Source organism: Kogia breviceps, chromosome 8 (genome assembly GCF_026419965.1).
Source record: "Kogia breviceps isolate mKogBre1 chromosome 8, mKogBre1 haplotype 1, whole genome shotgun sequence".
NCBI classification, from domain to species: Eukaryota; Metazoa; Chordata; class Mammalia; order Artiodactyla; family Physeteridae; genus Kogia; species Kogia breviceps.
Genome location: NC_081317.1, coordinates 12,751,278 through 12,778,534, shown reverse-complemented (window position 1 = coordinate 12,778,534; position 27,257 = coordinate 12,751,278). Strand labels below are relative to the sequence as shown.

General features: G+C 52.9%; 1 protein-coding gene across 7 annotated transcripts in view; it reads right to left on the bottom strand.

The window, feature by feature from the left end:
- The window catches only part of TTLL11 (tubulin tyrosine ligase like 11), a 261,701-nt gene that overhangs the window by 4,554 nt on the left and 229,890 nt on the right, over positions 1 to 27,257 (bottom strand). For 3 of the 7 annotated variants that reach the window (XM_059073045.2, XM_067040803.1, XM_067040802.1), the window contains one exon: positions 10,749 to 13,506. The exons of the other annotated variants lie outside the window; for them this stretch is intronic. In XM_059073045.2, coding sequence (XP_058929028.1) covers positions 13,214 to 13,506 — 293 coding nt within the window. In that variant the 3' untranslated portion in view covers positions 10,749 to 13,213. Of the gene's footprint in view, positions 1 to 10,748; positions 13,507 to 27,257 lie in introns of those variants that run through there. 7 annotated transcript variants of the gene reach the window in all.

The window sequence follows — 27,257 nt, the reverse complement described above, 5'->3', positions numbered from 1 at the left end:
AAAAAAAAAAAAAAAAGAAGGCCGCCTTCACTCATTCCCTCATTTATTCATTCCACACACATTTCCCGAGCACCTCCTCTGACCGGGGGTGGGACCCAGGAGTGAACGCACACAGCCCTCCCCTAAAGAGAGAATCACCTTGCAGTGGGTTAAAGGGACACACAAAGGCTGGGGCGGGGGCACCTAAGCCAGCCTGTGAAAGTGGGGTCAGCTTTGCAGAGAGGAAGCTTACCAGGCCACAGGGGAGGGAGTGCATCTGGGGCCCAAGGAAGAGCCTGGACGTAGCCCTGGAGGAATGGAAGAGATGGGGCTTTGAGGAATGGTCGAAAGTGTGCTGAGTCCTGAGCTAAGGTTCACTGGAGAAAGAGGCAGCCTCTCAGCGGGCTGCCCCGCTGCCCACCTCCGGGGGATGCCCCCAAGGTCCCTCCCTGGGTGTCACTGCTCCCTGCACAGTGCACAACCCTCACGGCTGCACGTGGTGGGCGTTTTGTTGGGGCTGGGAGAAAGCTGGGCCCCAAACGGGCAGGTCCCCCAAACCAAGTGGGGAGTTTGAGCTGGATCCAGGTGGCAGGAAGCCCTTTTGTGTCTTTCGGGAGGAGGGTGACACGATCAGAGTGGCATTTCGGAAAGACCACCACTCTGGCAGCCTGTGGAGAATTTGTGGAGGTAGAGAGACAGTTGGCTGCCAAAAATGGTCCGTACAGAACACGTATTTTGCAAAAAAGATATGACAAAAGTCTAATTCGTTTCATCTGCAAAGTTATGCTGAAAATCAACAAGAAAAAGACCAGTCGAAAAATGGGCAAAGAACAGGAGCAGCCAGTCTGTAGGAAAGGAAATACTCATGACTTTGAAACACGGGAGAAAGCTTCTCACCCTCATCTGTAAGAGAAACAGATCAAATCTGTAATGACATGCTGCCGTGTTATTTTCACCCATTGACCGGCAAAGGTTAGCGTTTTGATAACAAGCCTTGTTGGGGAGGATGGGGGATCTGGCCCTCTCACACACTGCTGGTGGGACTGAAAATTCGCGTGGCCTCTTGGGAGGGCAATTTGGAAATACTGATTGCAATTTAAAACGCATATAGCCTTTGACCTAGTAATTCGACCTGTAGGATGTACTCATACGTGTGCATAAAGATGCATGTACAAGAACAATCCCTGCAGCACTTTATGTAGTAACAGAAAACAAACAGAAACAAACTAAATGCATCAATTGGGGGCCATTTAAGTAAACGAAAATATTCTAAGTCATTATAGTGCATCGCATAATGCCATGACAATGGTGCCATTAAAAATCTGAGGCCAGCTGACACGTACATATCACACAACAACCTCCCAGAAACAGTGTTACGTGAAAAGTAGAGTGCCAGTTAGTGGATACACACATATGTGAGAATTCATGTATGTGTACAGACTGTCTTTGAAAGGAACACACAAAACCCAGAAACTGTAGCTGTCTCTGGGGACAGACTGAAGAATTGAAGCACCGGGGTGAAAGGGAGATTACTTGTCACTGTACATCTTTTTGTGCTGTTTTTATTTGTTTTAGTCATTATATATATGCATTAATATCATATGGGCATTTATATACGTGTGTGTCTCCACTGCATATTAAAAAAAAATTATTGCAGCCACTATAGAGAACATTATGGAGGTTACTTAAAAAACTAAAAATAGAGTTACCATATGATCCAACAATCCTAACTCTTGGGCATATATCGGGAGAAAACTCTAATTTGAAAAGTTGCATGCCTCCCAATGTTCATAGCAGCTCTATTTCCAATAGCCAAGACATAGGAGCAAACTAAATGTCCATCGACAGATGAATGGATAAAGAAGATGTGGTACATACATACAATGGAATATTACTCGGCCATAAAAAAGAATGGAATAATACCATTTGCCGCAACATGGATGGACCTAGAGATTATCATACTAAGTGAAGTAAGTCAGATACAGAAAGGCAAATATCACTTACATGTGGACTCTAAAGAAATGGTACAAATGAACTTATTTTCAAAACAGAAATAGACTCACAGACAGAAAACAAACTTATGGTTACCAAAGGGGAAAAGGTGGGGGTAGGGATAAATTAGGAGTTTGGGATTAACAGATACACACAACAATCTAGAAAATAAACAAGGACCTACTGCAGAGCACAGGGAACTATATTCTATATCTTATAATAACCTGTAATGGAAAAGAACCTGAAAAAGAATAGATATATGTGTGTATATGTGTGTGCGTGCGTGTGTGTGTGTGTGTGTGTATAACTGAATCACTTTGCTGTGCACCTGAAACTAACACAACATTTAAAAAAAGAAAAAGAAACAAATTACAGCAACCACAAGAAGCCCAGGTGTCATTCCCATGCAGTAGAGGCTCATTTTACCACGTCCTCGGGGAATGAATTTCCATGAACGTGAATTTTCCAGATACTTTATACGAATCAAAACTCTTTAAAAGCTTTTTTACAATAAAGGAAACCCGTGTCAAACGTATAACAACCTTCCACATTTTATCAAGAGTGTGGAATGTGCACGAACGTTTCCTGACTAGGGAGCAAAGGGCGCTTTGCCCCTGCACTCTGGGCCCCTGTCGGCCGTAAGGGGGCTCCGGTCCCTCCCCAGCCTGTCAGGTGCCACTTGACACACAGCCTGTGAGCACAGAGAAAGGGCTGAAACAAGAGTGTCATTTCTGGACCGGGAGCCCGGGTCGGGGCAGACGTCTGGATGTTGTGACGCTGGTGGCTCCCACAGGGGTGGCTGGAGTCCTGGGGCGTTTTGACCTTGCAATAACGGGGGCGCCGCTTCCCTCTCCCTGCTGTCCACCTCACAGTCTCTCTGGTGGCCTGTGGGCTGGCGGAGGGCAGGCTACTGCGGACTTAGGCAAGGTGAGAAGCTTCTCCAGACCTAAGTTTTCCCAGCTGTGAAAGGGGAGTGATATCACCCAATGGCCAGGGTGACTCTGGGGCCTGGGACAAAGCTGGTCCTCCGCACATGGACACCGTTTTCACCACTGGCCACCCTTGCCCACACTGCCTGGCACACCCCTGTCCCAGTTATGGGAACCTGGCCTCCTAGGCTCCCCGCCCCCCCCGCACCGCCATCACTTTGCTGCCCAGCCGAGCAATTCCCAAGGCCTCCTGTTCTGTAAACCTGGCTGGGTTGGGGTGCCTTCCAGGAAGCAGAGACCGGCGAGGCCTTTTTTGTTACACGCCAGGGCTTTTCAGAGAAGTGTTTGCTGATGTGGTGCTGCTCAAGGTCTCCCCAGAGCCTCCCACGTCCACATGTTCTCAGCCGTCTCTGTTGGCGGGACTCACCCGCCCTTCCAAGGGGGCCCCATCGTGGCAGCACGGAGAACCGTCTGGCGTGAGATCCCGTCTCCACGAGGCCGGGATCCCAAATTGGCTTTGGCATTTCTAAGCCAAGTCACTTCATCTCAGGTTTGAACCTCAGTTTCCTCATCTGTAAAATGGGGAGATAGTAAGAGTATCCATTTCCCGAGCATCCTTCTCAGACGAAATGAACTAACACACGTAATGTGCCTGGCATGGTCTGGCCGTTGTATGTGCTCAGGGGATATGAATGAGGAATGTGGTTACATCCCCCACCAGATCACACCCTGTGTTGGGACACGGCTTCCCCCAGCTACCAGAGGAGCCCTGATGCCATTCGATTCCCCGCACTGAGGTTGCTTTGTGCAGGGCCGACCTCCTCAGCAGACCTCTAGCTAGAGCTGGCGTGGCCAGACCACCTGTCTCTAGGCCTGAAGACGCCAGCACCTTGGGCTGTGTGCTCTGCTCCAGCCTGGGAAGGGCACACACTCTGTCTGGGCTCCTCATCTATTCTCCAGTCCTGGCCCCGATTCTCCTCAAGGGGAAACTTCAGTGACCTGCTTTGGACTGGGCTTTCCAGGGGACGGGAAGCCTCCCCAAGGAGCTTGGAGCTGAGCTGCAGCCAAGCCGCAGAGCCTAGGCCTGGAATTCTTAGTGGGAGGATGCAAGATATTCCCAGAATCCCCTGACTCTGGAGTCTTAGGAAACCCACGTGCCCCCATCACATTGTGCTTCTCAAGGGGACGGTGTGTGGTGGGGGTGAGATGCTCTGTGCAGCTGTAAGACAAACACGGTCACTTTCTTGGAGCAGCAATTTTATTTGAAGATTGAAGCATTTTTATAGTAAAACAAATATGAATTGAGGCAAAAAAGGTAACATGTGTCCACCAAGTCCCGTTTCATTTTTTCGACCTGGATGTACAGGAAGAACACATTTCCCAGTATCCCCTGCACTCAGGTTGGGGCCAGGTGACCAGATTCTGGCCAAGGGCATGTGGGTGGAGGTGAAGTCACCTCTCCCTGAACAACCCATTCCTGCAGTCCTCCCGTCTTCTCTTCCTTTTGGAGGCAACTGGGAAGCCGTCCTTGAGGAGAAAGAGCCCAGGCAGGAAGCAGCCGGGACCCTGCATGGAGGAGTGTCATCCTGGAGAGCCCCCTGACCCTGTCAGATTGGGCAGGCAAGAAGTAAACCACAGGGGTGTTCAGCCGCTGTGATTTGGGGGTTTAGCTCAGCATCCTGACTAAACTATGGATATAATATGGAGCCCAAAGCAATATTTACAGAACTTTTAAAGCTAAGACATGAGCCTTCAAGTAAGTGGCTGCTTGCAGCTGGCATCTGGGCCAGGCCCACAGACTTCTGACCTGCCAGTGTGGGCTGTATTTTTCTCCAGCACCGTCAGTGACAGACCCAGTGACCCACTGATGCCACGGCCACCGGCCCTGGAAATGGCTCGAAGCACGGCTATGTAAGCGCCTGCGGAGGAGCTATTGAGGTTGAGTGTCGGAGCAGATCACGTGGCTCCTGCCTGATGACTGGGGCCAAGTGAGAAATGAGCCCAGCACCGGCCTCCGAGGTCCCCACAACCATTCTATGGGGGGTGAGAGAGGACGGTCCAGCTCCCGCCTCGGGCCCTGGGGTGAACCCACCCTGACTGGTCACCGTTGCCAGCACGACGCACGTCTTCCAGGAGCCATGGCTGGGCTCAGGCGGTGGGGGAGGAGGCTGCCGTGGTTATGGCTTCAAACAAGTTACTTCTCCCAGGCGCCCAGTTTTGCCACAGGTAGAAAATTGGAAGTGACGAAGACGATGACGGCATTTGAAGCTATTTCCTTACATGCGACCGCAATATATACAACAGAACAGCAACCAAAACAACAGAAAAGAAAGAAAGAAACAAACAAAAACGGAACAGCCGAGCTGCTCTTGGGCACCGTGGGATCTAGTTTAAAACCCTGAACTAGAGGTTGGTCCTGGCTTCTGCTCTTCAGATTCCTTCGCTGAGGAGGCCTGAGCTCACATCCCTAACTTGCGGGGCGTTTGGGCAGGGCCCTTTCCCCTCTCCGGGCTTCCAGTGTCCCATGTGTGAAACGGACAGGTTGGAAATGCTATGGCTGTGGATAGAATGTTCTAACAAAGCACATTCCTTAGAGATAAAGCTGGAGCTGCTTGGGTTAAAAAGAGAGCGCGGCCTGAGGCCTGAGGGGCACCACCAGATGCCCAGGGCTTCCGTGGGAGGCAGCTGCGTGGAAAGACCCCTGGAAGGCCCGCCTGGCCTGGTTGCCATGGGCCAAGGCAGCGCTAATCTCCCAGGCTGCTGGGGCAGCCTCCCCACCTGGTGGGGGGACCGCGGGTAACAAACCTCGGTTTCTTCAGCAGGGAGCAGCGTGGCAGCTCTTACTGCACGGCCGAGCCATGACCTGCGGGGCACAGGAGTCTAAGACCAAGGGGCTGGCACAGAGTCGGAACACAAGGAATGTGTAGGGTCTGAATGTTTCACAAAATGGAGAACCCAAGGGGTCCAAAGAACAAAGGAGTTCCCGGGGGTGACAGAGCCTGCCTGAGTGGCCCCCCACCGTGGAGGGGCTGTGGGAAATGGTGCCTCTCTGATGCCATTGGGTGGTGGTTTCCAAGGGGCAGGGATCCCATTTATTTATAACTCAAGGCCATCTGCCTTTCTCTTTCCACCGGGTGGTCCACAGGCTGAGAAATGTTCAGAGCAGACATAAGGTACCCCCAAAGGGTCAAGGGCAGGGCTGGCGCCAGGACAGGGCCACCAGGTGTGTCAGCAGCACCAGGTGGCCTCTTTGGAGCAGCTTGAACCACTAAGTTCTCCAGGGAGCTGCCCTGCCCTGAGCCTCCCCATGGGGGCCGAGCTTGCGACACATCCCTACCCAGCCTGGCGCTGTGGGCGGTGGCTGCCGCCCACACAGAGCTGGAAGGAGCCACCTTCTCTCCCCAGGGCGGGTGCACCGTCAGAGTCTCTACGAGGGGGCCAGGCTCTAGGGGCACGTCACTCCCTCCCTCAGGGAGACTGTCCCCAGTGGATCAAGGGTTGGGGGCTTTTCCAAACTCCTTCCTCCGTCTCCGCCAGGATCCCACAGGTTCCTTGAGGCAATATTTAGCTCCCCAGCCAAACATTAACCATTAGAGGAGAAAAAAATTGGAAGGATCCCCTTTCTCCCCAGCTGACCCCAAATGAACAAGCCCTGTCCACCCTGCTGGATTTGCTGTCACTAATTATCATGCAGAAGAAATCGTCAGTACTCTGCAGCTGTTTCTACGTGGGGCCTGCGTGCGGAGACACTCAGCTCTGTTTTATTATTGCATTTTACGAAGTTACCAAGACAACTGAGGCCAAGTAACAGAACCTCGACTTTATGCGCCACGAAAATGTAATAAAGAATTTTTAAAGGCTTTTCAGAAGCAGAAGCTGCAGTCCAGCAGCAGCAGGGAGGTGAGACAAGCACGAGGGGCCGTCCACCAGACCTGGAGGAGCCTGGCCTGTCAGGGCCAACCACATGGGCGGGAGTGATCTCTGGCATCTGTCTAGTTCAAGCATATCGAGACCGGTCCTTTTCTCAAAGGACATTCATTAAGACACTTCCCGGTGCCAGCCTCTTTACATTGGTTACGACCCCATCCCCACTGTGCAGCAGCAGAAGAGGGCAGGAGGTGGAATCACGGGTCCATGGCCATGGTCACACAGCTAGAGAGCGACGGGCCCAGCCAAAGACACTCACTCTTCCCACAGCGCTCAGGGCCTCTGCTGGGATTCTCGTTTTCCCCGTTCTGGTGCAAGAAGTTCTGAAGGGAAATGCTCCTGATGACTCTTTTCATCCCCCAGCTCCTTTCCTTGCTTCTGCAGCCTGGGAGGGGGCTGGAGGGACATGGTGAGGGGCGGGCAATGTCCCTGTGGCCCAAAACTACTGCCCTGGTTGGAATCTTAGCAAATGCCTTCGTGTCGGAGGAACTGTTCTACTGTGAGCCTCCTGGTGAGCGTGTTACGTTACCCCAGGGCTGCAAAGACCCTCTTTCCTCTGCTCTCTAAATAAGGCTCAGAAGCAATTTTGCCATTTTTTACCAAAGCTCAACGGTGCTCAGTGTCTGTGTGTGTGTGTGTGTGTGTGTGTGTGTGTGTGTGCGCGCGCGCGCGCATGCATGTATAAGCAGTATGCTGTGTGGTTTTCCTAGTTATAGAAAAATCAAGACTTCTGGTTACTAGAGATGGAGGTAATTGAATATGTTGTCTGTTCTGCAAAGCTCCTTTGCCTCTGGAACAGAAAAAAAAAAATTCGAACATATTTCATGAGGGAGAAATTCATATACCGTATGGGGAAATTTCTCCCATATCTGTCAAGCTCAGTAGGAGATTGGCCAAAAATACCAATCAGGGTGAGTTTGCCTCGCTTGGAGAGAAGGACAGCTCTCAGCCACTGAGCGAGATCTCATCACCTCTGAGTTTTGAGGGAAGGGGCTCAAATGCCAGCCAGTCAAGCCAGTTCTCAATGCTGGAACCGAAGAGTTTAGGGCATTAATCAAGAAATGAAAAAAAAAAATTAATCTATTTTGGAGTACTATTCTGTCAATCACAAGGCAAATTCCAGGTGTCAGAGGAGTAGCGGAAACCATTTTTCACCCCGTGAATGTCTTCAACTATGTGAGGATGAAGCCGGGTGGAGAGGGAGGGGAGCGGACTGTTCTGGCTTCATTTGTCCTGATGGATTAGAACATTCCAGGAGGAACCTTTTCCCTTCGTCCCTTTACACTCTGCAGGAAACCAGAAGCCAGTCTGAAGATAACTCGGCAATTCCAGCAGCATTTGGGTTTACAAAGTGCTTTCACGTGTATTATGCTTTCCATCTCTTGTCTTCCGTTCCCAGAGACAAAGTGAGAGAGGAGCTGTCACCCCCAGTGCATCTCAGGAACCCGGAGCCCATAGAGCTCAGTGCGAAAGAGCAGGTGGGACTGCCCCAAGCTAAGCCCCAGAACCCCAGGACCACCTGAGCCATCACCCAGCCTCTCTCTCAGACGTGGGTTTCTGCGTCTGTGAAACGGGGCCAAAACCCTCTCCCTGCTGGGCTGTAAGAGCATCGAGGCGCCGTTATGAGAGCAGTTATGTGGCCGAGAAAGGAGCAAGGCGTTGGGGGCTGGGCTTTGCCTTTCACCAGCTGGGAGGCCTTGGGCAAGTCACCTGACCTCCTGGGCATCAGTGCCCCCAGCTATGAAAAGAGCGTGATGAGAATCCTCATCCTTTGTGGGGTGGTTGGAGGATGGAGGTAAAAGTACTTTGCAAACTGTGAAGCCTCAAAGAGATGGTACACTCATGTGGGAAGGGGAGTTGATTCTAGAAAGGCACGGAACACCATTCCAATGTCTAGGCTCGTCCCCAACCTGGTCCTACTCACCCTGACTAACTATGTTCACATCAGGATTATCTGCTCTGAACTAACCAACCCCCCACAGATGCTGCGGGACTGGGGAGACAGGCTGGATGCCCGATGGAGGAGCCGTGGTGGGCATGATCTCCCAGACGGGGTTGCCCATGGGAGACGCAGCCCAGACCAGAGCCCGGGCACGAAGGAACACGGAGAGCCTGCCCAGGGTCAGAGGAGCCACTGCCTGCTGGGGTCCCGAGACACGGACATGTTCTCAAACCAGATCGCCAGGGCATCCGCGGGGGCATGGGGAGAACCAGTGTTGCAGCTCAGGCTCCTTGCCCGGGCCCTCTGAGCAGTCCCAGCCAGCACCTGCAGGGCCCCGGCTCGGTGCCCGAGGGGCCCGCGGGAATCCTGCACCTGCCTGACCGTGAAAGAACTCACTGCTTGGTGGGAACGAACGCCGTGACACCACAGCACAAGTGTGATAACAAAGGACTTTCCAGGTTCTCACAAGTAGAAGGAGGGGGAGGGTCACTGTTGGGGGGATGGCAGTGGGGACACTTGAGCCGAGCCTTGAAAGATAAGTAAGTTTCCACTGGACAGAGGGAGGGTCCAGCAGAGGGGACAGCAAAGGCGGGAGAGCACCGAGCAGATCCGGACCCCGTGGCCCTCCCAAGGGGCTGGGAACCGGCACATTCTCTCCCGAGTGGTAGCAACAGACACAAAGGGCATCTTGGGAGCACAGAGGCTGCTCCTGTGGGCTGGGGGCTGAGAGCGGATTTAGGGTGGCAAGGCAGGAGGGGACTGGATCACGAGGGGACTTGGGCTTTATCTGGGAAGGGAGAGGGGTGACTGGATTGGAGGATTGTGCTGTCACCTCTGTGGTTCTCCGAGCCCTCCCTGGGCTGATAGGGACAGAAGATGGTGGAGGGGGTTAGGAGGCAGAAGACTGAAGCGGTGCAGCCGAGAGACGATGGGGTCTGAGCTGGGAGAGTGGGTGGAGGACCAACAAGAGGGAGCCAGGAGTCTGGGGACGGAGGCTGCTGTCTCCAGGGCGCCCTGCCTCCGCACACGGGGAGGGGCCCGTTGGGGCCAGTACTGCCAACAGACGCACCGAATCTAAATTGCCTCTACAAGCCCCGTTCTGACCAGGCTGCGGGGACAGAGCTCCTGACCGTAACGGCAGAGAAGCCAAGCATATCCCCTGGGAGGCAGGAAGGAGGGGAGCAGGCGAGGCCAGCGCTGAAGGGGGAAGGATGCTTTCCGGGCACACCGGGAGGGGCACGGCAGGCACGGGGGGAAAGGATGGAGTCGCGCAGTGGCCCAGGGATGCGTGCAGCCCAAGCTGGAACGGACCGAGTCTGATCTCATCCGTTCACTGAAGCCAGTCCGGGTGCCGGCCCTGCAGGGACTCAGCCAGTGAACAGTGACAGCGTCCGTGTGGCTGGACCGTGTGTGGGGACACGAGCAGGAGGGGGAGGAAGGGCAGGAGAGGATGGGGGAGAAGAGGCCGGGATGGAGCCCGAGGGCCCTTCTCAGGGCTGGGCTGATGCCATGGGCAGAGCTCAGGGACCCAGATCCCCACGGAGCACCTCTCTTCCGGGAGGAAGGAAACACCTGCTTTTGCAATCACTTCAATTACACCCTGCAAAACGAGCAGCCAGTTACCAAAGGGGATAAACACAGTGGGACTTCCTATTAGGCACGAGGCGGTGGGGGAAGTCTCCTATCATCCACTCTAATAATGGAGCAGCCTCTTGATTCTTCCTGTTCAACGGCATTGAGAAAATAGGGCCCGCTCTGTCACTGACTGGCCTCCCGTAAAATGGCAGCCTCGTTTCCCCAGTGCTCACCGAGGGCCGTGGGGCTCCTCAGGCCCTGTCTGCCCTGGAGGGACTCCTTCTAGACAGTGACCCTGGGGGGGGGCACCCAGCAACCTGCCTCCAGATGATGCACAAGGGGTGGGGAGAGAACGGTCCTCATCCTGGGAGCTGATGTTCACATATCACCCTAAACAAGGTGGCTGGAATTCAGCCTATCCATACATTTATTTTTTTTCTAAAAAATTCAGTGTGCTTGGTCGGTTTGGAACCTGATCATTGCACCCCGTTTTGGCAAGTGAATGCTTTCCGGAAATCAACTTCAAGAAATGTTAGAACTTTGTCTAAAAGACGCTTTGCTGCTCCCAGCCGCGAACAAGCGTGCAGGGTTACGTTAACTTGGGCTGTTTGACGTGCCATCCATTTGCAGTGGCTACCGGGCCCGGGAGAGCGTACAGGCTCTTCAAACTCATTTTCTCTCGGTGGACCATTTAGGAACACTGATCGCCCCAGCCCACGACACCAGATGCTGTGACGGTGCGCAGAGCCCTGGGGGACCCCGGGCAGCCCCAGAGCAGGGAGGACGCACCAGGGGTCTGTGTTTGCAGCTGTATTCACACTCACCTGGGCACACAGAGGGGATATGGGGCTCTGGAGTCAACCGACAGACCTGGACCAAGGCCTGACTTACCACGTGACCTCCCAGGCCTCGTTTTCCCTCTGAAAATGGGAATAGTGTTACGAAACTGCCCCAGATGCCTGGAAAACGCAGCTGATGGCGCCTCTAAAATGTCCCCACGTGGGAGGCGCTTGCTGCCCATTGGGTTCCTCCTGCTCCTCCCACCTTTGGAAGGGAGGCCACCTGGCTTGCTTTTTGCTGGGAAAACAGAGATGCTTATTTTCTTTATAGAAAGAGTCTCCTGTCACCTAACAGCCCAGCGTGGGCTCTGCAGGGCTCGGGGAATGCTGGGGCCCTCTGGACTGGGGAACGGGCTGTGGCCTTGGGTCTGCCCTGGGCCCCCAGGCAGCGGGATGGGGGCATTGCATGGGAGCCACCCTGCCGGGGGGAAGTAAGGCAGGCTTTACTGCTTGAGAGAATGGGCTTCTGGCCGGGAGGAAGGTCAGGCAAAGGGTTATCAGAGCCCCCACTCCCCCAGAATAACTTGCCAACAGTTGGAGGGATCTTGGATGAACAACTTTCTGTTTGGGTTAAAAAATATTCCTAGGAGGGTGATTCCAAGCCATTCATTTCCACAGATACATTTTGAGGACCCGCGATGCACCAGGCTCTATGCTGGACCTTGAAGCAGCTGCTCCCACGGGCTGGGGTGCAGGCCACTGGGACCAGAGGCAGGGAAGGATGTGAGGAGGAAGAAGAAAAGAAAAGCAGGAGAAGGAAGATGTCCGTGCTGGTCTAGGACACACCTCTGCCACCAATGACTTTCTCCCTGGCCCTACATTTGTGAGCATTTTCTGAGTCCTACTGTGTGCCAGGCACCGTGCTAATTAATCATCCTCCTCACTCAGAGCCTGACGGTCAGCGAAGTCCAGGGCCCCCAGGGTCCTATAACGAGGACCCTCTGGAAAGGGCCGCATTAACCCCAAATCCAACAACACTCTGGAGAGCTTGGCTTGTCTGCCTGTGGTCGGCAGGCCCTGGACCCTGACTTGCCTGGGGCCATTTTCCAAAATGCTACCTTTGGCTGCCTCTGAAGCTTCCCCTCTGAGTGGGGGCCACCTGGGGACACGGATGGAGACAGGGAAAGGCTCTCGCAGATGGGAGGGCACGGCTCCCCTTTGCCCGGCTTCTGGCATCAAGCTTCCACACGCTCTGATCCTTACGCAGGCCTTACTTTCCTTCCCTCTGAAGCCCCCTCCTCCTCTCCAGGGCACCCTGCACACTCTGGGCACACTTGGCGATCACCCCCCACCCCCCATGGAGGGCTTCAATGAGAGGCCACGTGACTGGGGGACTCCTGCTTTGGGGTCAAGGTCAAACAAAATGATCTCAGAGGCTCCTGCCAGCTCTGAGACTTCAGGAGCCTTCCTCAGTTACCTCTTAGTTAATCACATCTTAATGAATAACACATAGAACATTGCAGCAACAGGCAAGCTCATGAAATCAACGAGGTCGGTCTGTTAACCACACCCACGTAGCACATGACTGCGGTGGGTGAGTCCCGCAGGCCTGCTGGGTATTTCCACTTCATTCTCACAGAATGGGTGGTAGGAAGTACACAGGATGTCCCTGGGCTCTAACCCTGTTCTCTTCGGGGCCTCAGCAGACCCCAGTCTCGGCTGCCTCAAGTTCTTTCTTCTCCGCAGCTCTCCGTCTTGGGGTTGTTGGCACCCCGTTCCCCAAACACAGCAGTTTTATCCCCGGTTGTAGCTTCCCATGAGCCCAGAATAGAAGAGGCCATCTGTCACGTTTTGGATATCATACGTCCGCTGATGGCTTGCAAGCAGGTGGGCCACCAAGAGGTGCTGGGACGAGGGCAGTTGAGAATCAGGCAGCCTCTGGAAGTGCAGCTTAGCAGAACATGGAGACGATTAGGGGGAATCTCAGGTGGGAATTCTCAGCATCCTGCCATCTCTCCCCCGGCAGGAAGCCTGGGGGGTCTCTTGGGCTCGGAAGGGCTCAATCTTCTTCTGGGAGGACAGAGCGGCCCTCAGGACAGAGCGTGTCTGGAATGGGAGAGCTTGAGGGCACTGTTCGTGCAGGGCGGTGGATGGCCCTCAGCCCGCTGGGCTGTGGGGGTGGCCTCCTGCGGGGTGCCACTGTGAGGGGGCCGGCCCCCCGATGTGGCGCTCCGGCCACACACCAGGCGCTTCTCGTCCAGCAGGGACAGGTGGTATTCACACAGGTCAATCAGCGAGGCGACCTGCTCGTGCAATGGCAGCATCTTGAACTTCCTCTGGGCCAGGTAAAAGAAAGCCTCCACGAAGGCCTGCAGGCCCATCCCTGTGGGTGAGAGACTGGGGTTAGTGGTGTGTGTGTGTGTGTATGTGTGTGTGTGTCTCCCCACTGCTGTTGCATGCTGGAAACGAAACGGGGCTGACTCAGAGTACCTGCCATGCGAAAGTCTAGCTGGGTGTTTGCAACCACTTGCAGATTCAACCCTTAAGCAACCCTGTGAAGAAGGTTCAATGAACCCTGTTTTACAGATGGGGAAATGGAGTCTCAGAGAAGTGGAGAGACCTGGGCAAAGCCCAGTGGGTAGATAGCGGTGGGGCTGGAATTGAAACCTAGCCCCAAGCCTTATCCCTCTGCACTACCATCAGATGTTCCCATTAAAACCCATCGCACTACTTTTATAATCGAGGAACGGGGTATGAAGATGAGCCCAATCTGATGGCAATGGTCTATATCCTCACAGGGGTGTCAGTTACATGAGTGTGAGCATTTGTCAAAATCCACAAATTATATTACCTTAAGATTGGTGTATTTTGCTACACGTAAATTTTACCTCAAAAAGTAAAATATACCTGACCCCCTCTCTACCCAAAACTATATTCTGGAAGGTATTAATAAGAGTCCCCATTATGCCCCTGGAATGTTCTTCTCCTACTTTGCCTCATAAACTCCTACTCATCCTTGGGATCTCAGCTGAAAATCACTTACTCAGCTAAACGTCCCCTGAGCCCCAGATTGCATCCGGCTCCCGGTCCAGGCTTCTGGCACTTTTCTTTGTCGCGCCTTTGGTGGCTAGTTCAGGGTTTATTTGTGTGGTTCTTGAACAATCTCTATCTTCCCTCTGGACTGCGGGCTCCAGCTCACCTCAGTCTCCCTGGTGCCAGGTCCCCAGCAGGCGCTCAGTATAGAGGGACAGACCACACGAGTGAATGAATGAATGAATGAATGAATGAGTCGGTGCCAGGTGCTTCACAGACATGCCTTTTCGAGGTCATTATTATGATGCCTCATTTTACAGAAGAGGAAACTAACAATCAGAGATGTCGAGTAACTTCCCTAAGGTCACACAGCCAGAGACTTGTGGCCTGGAAATTCAAACTCTGACTCCCAATTCTTTTAACTATGTTGTGCTGCATGAAAGCTTCTGAGTCTTCCCAATGTCGTGGTTAAAATGAACCCCGTGATCCACGTTCACGGGGTTCCATGGGCTTCTTGGGGAAGGCGGCTCTAAGGCATACCAAATGCCACACAGGATTCTGGATGAGGCCAGTCGCCACTCCACTAACCCATACCTTCCCAGTGGCCTTGTTTCCCGGCTCAGACGTGCTAGTTGCCTGCTCTGTCACTGCAGGCAGAAGGCTGGCCTGGAGTTTGTAAACACCGGATATGGACCTTGGGATCTGAGAGATCTTTTTGCGTCGGAAACTTGAGCTGAGCAAAGTTGTTTTTTCTTAATCTTCTAAGTCCATCAAAGCTTTTTTGCTTGGCTTCTCTTGACTCCAGACGTTCTGCACGTCCCCTGCTTGGTCTTGACAGGCGTTGATAAAGAGAACAGTAACCCTTTTAATGGAAACAGAGGCCCGGTGCGGACAGAGACACAGGGGAATGGAGGCCTCGGTCTACAATCAGGAGACAGACGTTTCCTAATCACCGACTCTGGGCCTCGGCTCTCCTAGGCTGTGCGTGTGCATGTGCGTGTGCGTGTGCGTGCGCGCGTGCATGTTACAGTCGGTGGGAGGAGCTGGTACACACAGGGTGAAGAGGCCAGGATCTAAAGCCCGAGAAAAAGCCAGTGCAGTCCCAGCCCCCAGCTTCCCAAGCGTGTGATATCAAGAACACCGCTACTCCAGGCGTGGTTGACCGACGGGTGCCGAGTCCAGGAAGTGCGTGTCCCTGGTCCCTGACAAGCTAAGGAGCTCCGGCCAGAATGTAAATCAGCCTCCTCATCAATCACATTGCTTAGTTCAGTTGGCAGTACTTTGTAGTAAGTCTTTCTCTTTATAAAGGGAGCCACATGCATTTACATTCTGGCTCGAGTCTCTTATCCAGCTGTAAGGAACGGTTCGCGACCGCAAGTGTCAGTAGCTCCGGGGTCTACACCCCCTTCCCCAGCTTTAATGTCACCACGATCTTGTCAAAATGCAGACTCTGGGGTGGGGCCCGAGACCCTGCATTTCTGACAAGCTTCCCACTGGTACCCAGGCTGCTGGTCTACACTCTGAATAGTGAGAATTGAGCAACTTTTCTCAACAAACACTCGTTTCCTTCCCTTAATTGGAGGCAGGCTGTGATTAGAGCTATAACGCACTGAAAAAATACAATGAAGACCTTTTCTGGAGGAAAAAACATGGCTAAATCACCTGGAAGAAGACATTCTAAAATGAGAAATGGGATTTAATGTGTTATACTTGGTTTTCCTTTTGTTTGTCTACATTTTCTGATTTTCTCTAGTAAACGTGTGCAATTTTAAAATATGCAATGGGGGGGTTTCCCTGGTGGCACAGTGATTGGGAGTCCGCCTGCCGATGCAGGAGACGCGGGTTCGTGCCCCGGTCCGGGAAGATCCCACATGCCGCGGAGCGGCTGGGCCCGTGAGCCATGGCCGCTGAGCCTGCGCGTCTGGAGCCTGTGCTCCGCAACGGGCGAGGCCACAGCAGTGAGAGGCCCGTGTACTGCAAAAAAAAAAAAGAAAAAAAATATGCAATGGGAAATTCTAGAGAGTAGAAAGAGGTGATGCAGGGGCAGCTGCTTTTAATTATGAACTCTGCTACTATTTGAATTTGAAGTCATTACTTTGAAAAAATACAATGCAAACTTTCTGCATATGTGTTCTACTTTGATAAAAGTTATATATATGTATATTATATATATGTATGTTATATGTATATTATATATATGTATGTTATATATATATACATATATGTGGGGATGAAGGGGAATGGACATTAGTGATTCGTGCGTGGGTCACGTACACTGCGCCTGGTGCTCTGATCCTCACTACAACTCCCATTGTGCAGATGAGAAAACTGAGGCCCAGAGGGATGAAATAACTTGCCCTCAGGTCACACACTGGTAAGTGGCAGGGCTGGGGTTTGAACCCAGGCCTCAGGCACCCTTGATTCTGTTGAGAGTCCCCTGGAGGGCTTGTTGGAATACAGACTGCGGCCTCACCCCCAGAGTTCCTAGTTCTGAAGGTCTGAGGTGCGGCCTGAAAGTCTGCACTTCGAACACGTCCCCAGGTGGGTAACGAGGCTGCTGGTCAGGACCCCACTTTGAGAACCCGTCCCCTCCCCGCCTCCTCCCACTGCTGAGTCCAGTCTGTTCTTTCTCCACTGCCAAAGACCATCTGCAAAAAGGGGCCTGCTTGCAAAAGGGCCTGCCCCCGAACTGCGAGAAGCTGGACTTTGGGCTAAAAATGCCTTTTAAGACACTCTGATTGAAAGCAGACTCAATCAGTTATTTTTAAAAGACTAATGATGGAGCTGGAAAAGCATGCACTTGTTCCAACTTTGCATTACGTCCTCTCTTGGTTTCTGAGAAACCGCACATCCCCAGTTTCTTCCAGTGTCACCACTTAACCGCTAAGTGGGGCAGAGCTCCGTTGCCCTCTGCGAGGCCCTGCCCTTCTCTGTACTGATGGAGTCTAGACCTGAAAGGTTCTAGCAGGCCAGGCCACAAGGGCCCTGCAGACCAAGGTGGGACTTTGAATTTCCTGCTGAGGAAGATGGGTGGCCCCTGGGACGTTTCAAAGTGACACGGTCAGGGTGGCTGCCGCATTGACAGCAGGTGGCAGGGGCACATGAGAAAGAAAGTGGGGAGACCCATTAGGGGGCTAACTGTGCTGGTCCAGGCGAGGGCTGACAGTGGCTCGGACCAGATGGCAGTGGTGGAGGTGGTGAGGGATGATGAGGTTCTGAATAGAGTCTGGGGGCCACGCCTGTGGCTCTGTGGGCTGCCGATGGGGTGGACGTGGGTGTGAGGGTGAGTCAGGGGTCCTCATGAAAGAGGGACTCTAACAGCAGGCTGAGGGACTGGCCTTCCTTCCCCTCAAGGCCCGTGGTTTTCAAACATTTTACCCATAAAATTGCCCGAGGACCTTGCCAGAAATGCAGGTTCCTGTTCCCGTCCCCTGGGAATTGTCTGTTGGTGATGAGGCCCCCTAGCTACTGCACTGGTAACTGCAGCTCTCGGGATTCGACCCATGAGGCTGATCAGGAAGCTTGGGAATGAACACTCCCTCTTGGCCATCTCTCGAAGGGCTCTTGAGGAGACGGTGCAGTAAAGAAGTTAAGAGCATGGCCTTTGAGAAACATAGCACTGGGCAATCAAGAACCTTTGGGGATGCACAGAACAAGTTTTCTCCTCTGCGATCCCACAGCCCACCTCTCTCCCCCATCTTCACCTGCTTGGGCTGCCGAGGACCGTAACAAAACACCATAGCCGGGGTGGCTCAAACGACAGCTCTCACAGCTCTGGAGGCGGGAAGTCCGAGATCAGGGTGCCAGCGTGGTTCGGTTCTGGTGAGGGCTCTCTTCCTGGCTTGCAGACAGCCGCCTTCTTGCTGTGCCTTCATACGGCAGAGAGAGAGAGCCAGCTCTCTGGTGTTTCTTCTTATAAGGACACCAGTCCTATTGGATCAGGTCCCCACCCTTATGACCTCATTTAACCTTAATTACTTCCTCAGAGGCCTCATCTCCAAATACAGTCAGACTGAGAGGGTCAGCGTTCCAACATATGAATTGGGGTTTGGTCCATAGCACCCTGGTCCGTAGCTTGGTTCTGTTGCAGTGCACCCAGTACTTGGGATGCTCACCTACCATTTACCAAGTCTCTGAGATTACTTGAGCTATTTAGGAAAGGTGTAAGAGACCCTACCCCTCTTCCCTACTCCTCCACTAGCCCTGCCAGAACACTCCTCACAGCTCTGATGCAGAGTTGGAAGCGTCTCTTTGGTAACATTGCTTCAGTGACCCATTACAGTAAAAGGGATGACAGGAAACAGTAGCACTTCATATTCATTGAGCCCTCATTATGTGCAAGCCCTGGGCTAAGGGATGCCTTTGCGTTATTTAACTGAATGAATCTCTCCGAAATCTCATGAAGCAAGTGTTACCATCAACCCCGTTTCATATTCAAGAGACTTGTCAAAGTCATATAGCTGGTAAGGTGGCTGACCCTAGGACCATTCCCATAACTTCTTTACTCTGCTGCTGCTTCAAGAGCCTTCAAAGAGATGGCCAAGTCGGGGTGTTACTTCCAGCCACTTAGAAGGAAGAAATGATGCTGCTTTGCAGTGAATGAGGGAGGCCCCTCCCCCGGTCTCTGCTGGACGTCAGCAAGAAGGTGCAGTCCCCTCTGCCAGGCTTTGCAAACAGGCTTTCCCCACCTGCCCCCTGTGCCTGAAGATAAACTGCTGAGTGGTTTTTGAAACTTCATTTGAGTTGATGGATCTCACAGGAGAAAGCAGCCTTCGAAACACTCCAGTGTAGCCATCCACTTGGCTCTCAAGGAGGCTGCCACCTGGATATTGGGATGCAGCCCCTGACAGACCGTGGCCTCATTCTGTCAATCAGTCTGCTGAGGGTGGGCCCACGGGCTCCTGGCCCCAAGCCCGCTCCCCTCCACACCCAGGGAGGGGACCTTGCGCTCAGGACTTAATGACAGTGCTGGTGGCTGCTCTCCGGTAATCCCACCATCTACTCTGGGCCTTAAGGATTGGAAACGAGAAGAACACCTTCCGTGTGCACAGCACTTGCCAATTTCCAAAGAAAATCTGTGTTCTCGTCTGGTTCTAGAAGTAACGTTCAGAAGGGGACATTATTACAAGGATTCCCCACTTACAGTTGAGACCCAGAAAGGCCGAGTGGCTTGTCAAGGTCCCCCTACGTGGACGAGGCAGCATTTAAACCCTACCTGACTCTCAAACCCACAGTTCTCTTTCCGACACCGCGTTCTTTCTTAACATCTGACATTTATGTATTATTTTATAGTTTATAGAGCACGTTGGCACATATGATATAATTAAATCCAAATCATTGTCTACAGCCAGGGATATTACCCCGGACTGAATATGAGATTTTTTTTTTTTTTTTCTTCTCAAAAATACCTGTGCTTCCTTGCTAGTAATTCTATTTCAAAAATTGGTGTGCTGGGCTAGGACAGCTACTCGCCGATTCCTTCTCGCGGCCTAACCTTTAAATCTCTTTCTCATTACTCACGTGGAATAGACGTTTCTTTCTCATAGGGAAATTTTAAGCACATAAGTATACAAGATTCCTGGCTGGAATCGTTGATGGGAAATCAAGTTGCGTGACCTTGACCTGAATTAGTTTAGTGGTTCCTATCTGTGAAGTGGAATGTTCCCCACAAGTGCTATGTGACAGCCGCACCAACTCTGAGGTGCTTAATCACAAGGATCTGTCTTCTCTCCATTTTGGGGATGCCTTGCAGGCCGTTCCTGATCTGCGGCTGCACGGTCCCTGCAGGCATCTCCACGGTGCCTCCAGGCCCGGGGCTGGGGTCTCAAAGGGCTCCACTGCGGGAGATGAAACCCGGGCAGGTCCTGTGAGATGGCTTTTGGCTCTGTGGAGTAGTGACTGATGGCCTGGTCTCAGTTGCAGCTCTGCCACGTACTAGCTGTCTAGTCTTTCGGGAGCCGTTTCGCCTCTGGAGGGCTGGGTTTCTTCATCTGTAAAGAGTGGCTTTTACAAGGCACCACCCAGAAAAAGCCTAACACAGTGCTTGAAAAATACCAGTCATCTCCCCACTTTGATGTCTGCCCTCTCACCTCCCGCTGCCTGGAGTGCTATCATAACTGTGGTTTCATTTTCTTCTTTTATTGCAATAGCTGACAGCGTGTCTCCACACTAGGCTGTTGTGAGGCCGGGGAGTCTTCGCCCCCCATCTCCAGCCATCACAGAGCAGGCTTTCAAAAAGCGTTTGTGGAAATCAATGAACCGATTGACTGGGATTACAGGGGCAAAAATCCTGCAAGGGGGGGGGGGGTTAGAGGACCTGGATTCTCACGTGGTCTGTGCCCTCTGCACAGCGTGGCTTTGAGCCAGTCACTCCCCCTCTCTGGGCCTCACTTTCCCCTTCTGTAAAATGGGCAGAGGACTGGACCGTTTCTCAGGATTCCAGAAGTATTAGGAGGGATGGTGGCTTCTGAACGTTTTAAAAGTGCTACTAATTAGAATCACAGACCACATATATTGAGGATGCTCTGCCCGCCAGGACTCACACTGTGCATTTTCCCCAAATACACAACCCAGAGAGGCTGGTACTGCTAATGTTCACACTGTGCAGATGAGAGGAGTGACTTGCCACTTGCCCAAGGTCACACTTCCCGTGCCCAAGGTCACACTTCCCGTGCCCAAGGTCACACTTCCCGTGCCCAAGGTTGCACCGCTGGGAGTGGTGGCGCTGGGCCCCCCACTGCTGCTCGACACCACCTCTCCCCAAACCAGATGGAAGCCTTTCAAGGCCCACCCTTTAAGGGACAGAAGGCATGGCCTTGCCCCCGCCGCTCCCCATGGCTGGGGAACAGAAGTTGCACAGGCACAGTCATTGCATATAAACATTACAGCAACAAGTCACGATCACTTTTGTCCTTGGCTAGATGGAAAAATTACTGAGTGTCAGGAGTGAACCATAAATAGGCCTTAGAGAAAAATCATCGCCCCCAGATGCCCACGGCACCCAAATAACAAACATAACCAAAGATGAAAGCGGCTATTCCATCATTTCATTAATCACAGGTCATGCCACTGGCCGGTGCAGAGTGGCTGGTAGGTCCCGCTCCAGTCCCAGCCAGTGCCACCGCTGATTCCACCATGACAAGGATACAAGCTCCTGAGTCACCGTCTGGGGAGACAGGCTACAGGGCTGGTGACCACTTCCTGCACCTACTCTGTGCCATTCCAGACATTTCCTGTGGAATTAATGGCTCCAATGGACCTTCTGAGGTTCCACACTCAACCTTCAGCAAGTGGTCACAAATCTCTCACTTGGAAAGGACTTCAGAGAGGTCACACAATCCAGGCCCTTACAGGATCATACCACCACTCAGTAAGAAGAAGTAATAAGAGTAGCTGGGGGCTTCCCTGGTGGCGCAGTGGTTGAGAATCCGCCTGCCGATGCAGGGGACGCGGGTTCGTGCCCCGGTCCAGGAAGATCCCACTGTGCCGCGGAGCGGCTGGGCCCGTGAGCCATGGCCGCTGAGCATGCGTGTCCAGAGCCTGTGCTCCGCAACGGGAGAGGCCACAACAGTGAGAGGCCCGCGTACCACACACACACAAAAAAAGAGTAGCTGGCATGCAGCACACACGTTGTATGTATCAGGCACCGCGGTGAGCTCTTTCTAAGGCGCCTCTCACCTCATCCTCAAAACAGGTGCATTTCTGACCCCCGTTTCACCCTTTGGTTTTTTCACCTGTATTTAGGGACGTAGCGAAGCTTTGCTTTGGTCTTGGGCTGTTTATTAGTTGGACGCTCCAGGCTTCTGGGGTTCAGGGAGGTAAAGACATCCACCCGGAGCCCCACAGACTGGAGGTGGTGGTGAGGATGCGAGCCCAGCTCTGTGAATCTGCCCTCCCGGCCCCAGGTTCACTCAGAGAGGCAGGGAAGGAGCCGCAAGTCACAGGTCAGCAGAAACGGCATGGTGTCTGGTACTGTCCCTCTGGCTTCCTGCAGTTTCCCCATGAGGTGCTGAGCTGAGCATGCCCGCCCTGACATTGCTGATGGTGGTCATCTAGCCCCTCACTTGGCCACTTCCAGTGATGGGGGTCTCATCACCTCCCCAGGAGGCCCGTTCTCACTGTGTGCTCTCTGCCTCTGAGCTGAAATATGCTAAGCGTCCCCACTGACCCCACTTTTCCAGAGAGCAAACCTAACTCTTCTTCCCCACGATGGCCTTGCTCTGCGAGGATTTGCAAGGCGGCACCCAGAGCGATTCACTTCCACAGACTTTTGCTGACCACCCGTCAGGTGGATACAGAGCCCTGCAAGCCCTCATCCCTCATCTGATGGAAGGGAGGTAGGAGTGGGGAGGGGAGAGAGAGGGCGGAACCACGAGTAGGTAGGGTTAGAAGGCAAAGGAAGAAGCAGATGGTTGCCTGGGAGAGGCAGGAATGCTGCCGAACCTAAAGGAAGAGCAGCAGGTGAGCTGGCATCGGTGTCCGGTGCCCCCAAGATCATCAGGGTCTCTCCTTCTCCTGAATCGCGCTCACTGGCCGGCAAATGCACCCGGTTTTGCGTTAAAAGGCTTCCTCGACATCGCATACACGAGTCACCTTTCCATATCTGCTTCTTGCTAGCCAAACTTCCCAAAGGGATGCTGGCCCAGGCACTGTCTCCACAGCCTCCCCTCTGGCATCTCAGGTGGCTGTTCCCTACCTCGCCACCAGGCTGCTCTCACCAAATGGCTGGCCACCTTCCCTTCCCCTCTTCTTAGCTGGCTCTCTGCATTTGTCCACGTGGAAGCTCCCTCCCTGACTACTCTCTCCCCAGCTTTTCTCGGTCTCTCTAGGAACTCCCCCCGGCTCAGGCTCTCCTGTCCTCTGCTGGCTTTGCTCTGCTCTCCTGGGTATTGGGGTCCTGCAGGGCTCTCCACCTGGGCTCAGTTTCTCCCTCTCCTCGTCATTCACTCCCTAGGCTTTAAATATCCTCGGTGAATCAATGCCATCGAATCGTTCTTTCCAGGCCCCGCTGCTTTTTTGCCACTGGGGTGTCTCATTAGCATCTCAAAGAGCCTGTTAGAAATGGATCTCTGGGTCTTCCTTTCCCGATTCTGCTTTCCTGATGTCCTAACCATTTAGATAAAGTATATCTCCACCCTCCTAGTTGCTCCTGCCAGAAGTCTGAGAGCCACTGTTGAAACTCCTCTCCCACAGTCCCTGCCTCCCCACAACACTCCAAGAACTCTACAGCCTGCACCCACCCCCACCATCCCCCCAACCCCCGAGCCTGCAAGGCCATAGCTCCCCTGGGCCCCCATGCAGCCTCCCACGGGGCTCCCCACTTCCAACACCGCATCCAGATTGACCTTTTAGAAACACAAGTCAAGTCGCGTATTCCCCTGCTTTAAGCTCTTCAGAACAAATCTACATCCTTAACGTGCTGTGAGCATGCAGTAAGATCCAGGTAAGATCCAGCCCCCGCCTGCCTCTGCGGCTGGGCTGCCCCTCGAGCCGGCGAATCCCCCCCTCTGCTGTAACACCCTTTCCCTCAGCCTCTCCCTGGTTGCCACTTCGATCTCAGCTCCAGTGTTACTTTTCCTGACAGATCTGCCTGACCCGCCTCCTTAAATATATTAGGTCTTCTCTGCTATCCTTCTTAAAACTTAGTCATCTTATTTTCTATCACTCATCACAACATTTAATTACGTGTTTATTTCTGTATTTCTGAGTTTAATGTCTGCCTGTCTCTGCTACCGTGCTGTCCACAGCATGGGGCCTGGGGGGGGGGTTGTCTATCCTATTGGTCACTGCACCTGCTGTCACCACCCGTGCCTGGCAGGTGGTAAGTGCTCACAGGCCATCAGCTGACTAACTGAATGAAATCTATAGGCATAAAGATACAGCAGCCACAGATGAATGGATACAGAAGATGTGGTATATATATTTACAATGGAATATTACTCAGCCATAAAAAAGTGAAATTTTGCCATTTGCAGCAACATGGATGGACTTGGAGGGCGTTATGCTAAGTGAGATAAGTCAGACCGAGAAAGACAAATACTGCATGATATCACTTATATGGGGAATCTAAAAAATACATCAAATTAGTGAATACAGTATCACAGAAAAGGAGCAGACTCACAGATACAGAGAACAAACCAGTGGTCACCAGTGGGGGCAGGGCAGGGAGGCAATATAGGGATAGGGGAGCAGGAGGTACATACTATGGGGTGTAAGATAGGCTCAAGGGTGGATTGTACAACATGGGGAACACATCCAATTTTGAACTAACTACAAATGAAAAGTAATCTTTAAAATCGTAAAAATTGTTTAATTAAAAAAAGAAAAGAAATCTATAAGCGTAGCACATGATACACAGTAGGTGTTTGGTAAATGTCAGTCTCCTCCTCCCCTCCCACTGCTTGGGTCACTGACGTTATGAGCATGCTTTTAGCATCCACTTAAGGCAGAAGGAAGCCAGGCTTCACCCCCCACGTGTCAAATCCACGCTCTGCCTCTCACGTGGTGCTAGGTGACTTTGGCTCATTCACTTCACTTCTGGGAGCCTCATTTTCTACCTACCCTGTGTGGCTCTTAGATGGGTTCAGTGAGAGAATTTAGATGTAAGGGGCCTGGCCTGGCACATGGAAGAAACCCCATAAATCGGAGCTTCTTTTTCTTTCCTTCTTCCTTCCTTTCTTTCTCTCTCCCTCCGTCCCTCCCTCCATCCTTCCCGCCCTCCCTCCCTGCCTTCCTTTCTCTCTCTCTCTTTCTTTTCTTTTGCTGCACCGTGCGGTGGGATCTTAGTTCCCACACCGGGGATTGAACCCGGGCCACAGCAGTGAGAGGGCTGAATCCTAACCACTGGACCACCAGGCAATTCCCAAGAGCTTCTTTCTTTATTATCTTTAGGTACTCAGAGAGGCCATCCCTGGCAGATGAACGGTCTGCTGTCCTGGAGGGCAGAGGCTCAGAATCTTCACCCCATTGTAGTTTTTCTTTGTTTCCAGAAAATAGGCAATTTGGGGGAAGTTAGGCTGCCCTAACTCACCCACCAAATGCAGCCCTCTTCCCTGCTCTCCATATTTGCCCTCCAGTTAACTGGCTGTACCTTCTAAAACACCAGAGTCAGGAGCCTTGGGGGTGGGGGGGTGCCTGTCCTCAACAAGAGGCCCCTTTGAGGAGCTCAGAGGAACCGGCCTGTCACTTGGAGAGGTGCTGGGAGGCAGATGAGTGTCAAAAATAAGACAGAGAAGTGGGTTTCAACTTGACTTATATTAAGAATGTCACTTTAGAGCACAAATGAGAGAGAAGAGAAATGCTCTTTTATGTGGGAGTTTATTTTTGTCACTTTGTCAGAGAGAAATTGCAGCCCTGAGGGCACTGGAGCTGTACAGAATTACCCAAAACATTAACATGCAAATTGCCTTCTTTAGAGAAGGTAATTTTATTAGTGCACGAAAATATTTCTGTCACTGTACTCACGCTTGGGAACGGTGCCGTTTGGGGCCCAGTTGGGGCCACCGCAAATGGAGAATTAGGGGGAGTCCTGAACTTGGTTAGGATTCTATTACCTCCTCTTCTTGAGACCATGCCTAGGACACGCTGCAGTGTTGCAGCTGGTTACCGTGGGTGTACCTATCTAGTGTGGATGGCAAGTGACTTGTTCAAGATCATACAGCATCCATGGCAGAAGAAGAGGCAGAGCTGAGGTCGGGTGCCCTGTGTTTTAGGTAACCAGGCGGTTAACAGGGGATCATTAGGGGTCTTGGAAGCAGCCACTCTGAGAATAAGAAGCGGCGACATTCCATCCAAGCCCTCATTCATTCATGCACTCACTCATTCGTTCAACAAGGTTTCACTGTGCTAGGCCCTGGGCCCCAGATATGAATCAGGCACGGGCATTAGCACCCCCGGGGGCAGGTGGGCAGGGGACACAGACAGACACGAACACTTATAATCCAGTAAGGTAAGACCTGCTGGGGGTGTGTGCCTAGAACCAACAACACAGAAGAGAGTGTGACAGGCAGGGCGAGGGGCCTGGACGCTTCACGAAGGAGGGTCTCGCATGTGGGCCTTGCCCAGGCAGTCAGCGAAGGGGGTTACAGGCAGGGAGGTAAGCACAAGCAGAGGCACGGCAGGAAGCACGTTGGTCTGGTCCACGTGGAGTAGCGTGTGTAGCTGCTGCACAGGGTGTGTGGGAGGAGAGCGGGTCTGGCATGGGGGGCCGGGGTTGCAGAGGACGGAGAGGAGGTTGGCCGGGCCCATCTCACAGGCTAAAGAGCTCAGATTTTATCCTGCAGGTGGCAAGCATCCCTGCCAGGCCTGTTCAGAACAGAACCACGTTCCCTTGAGACTTCAGGAGGGAGGGGGTTCCCCGGGCCCTGGAGTGCCAAAATGACAGAAGGTTGCACGAGGCTGAGCTTATATAAGGCTTGCTCCTCCCTCCAGACGTGATCGGGCGGCGGGGAAGTGTGGGCAGAGACAATCGCCTGCTACCAAGAAGAAAGCGCCTCAGTCATGTAAGGTCTCACCGAGCACTTCGGGAGCGCACCTTTCCCAGGAGGCTGCTATACCTCACCCTGAGTTGATTGGCAGCTACATCATATGACGGTGGTGGGGCTCGGGTAAGTGCTTCCACCGCCCCAGGAGCTGTCTTTTAGGAATGCTGAAGGGGAAATGTGGCCATTTCAAGCACACAGAGAGCTATTGTGGAGATTCTGAGCCAGCACACTCCACCTCAGGGTTTCTCAACCTTGACGCTTTTCAGATTTGGGGCCAGAAAATTCCATGTTGGCGGAGGGGGGAGTGTCCTATGCATTACAGGATGTTTAAAGCATCCCTGACCTCTACCCACTAGATGCCAATAGCAACATCCCCCTTTCCTTCCCCAGTTGTGACAACAAAAACTGTCTCCAGGCATACCCAAATGTCCCCGGGGGAAAGCGGGCACGGGGGGCGCGGGGGGGGGGGGGAGATCACCTCCAGCTGAGAACCACTGGTCTATCCAGACCTCAGGGAAGACTGATGGAGGTCAAGGATGCCTGACCACTAGAAGTCTCCTAAGGCTGGCGGTGAGATGCAGAGCACCCCAAGGGCATGGTATCTGCCTTCTCCCCTCTC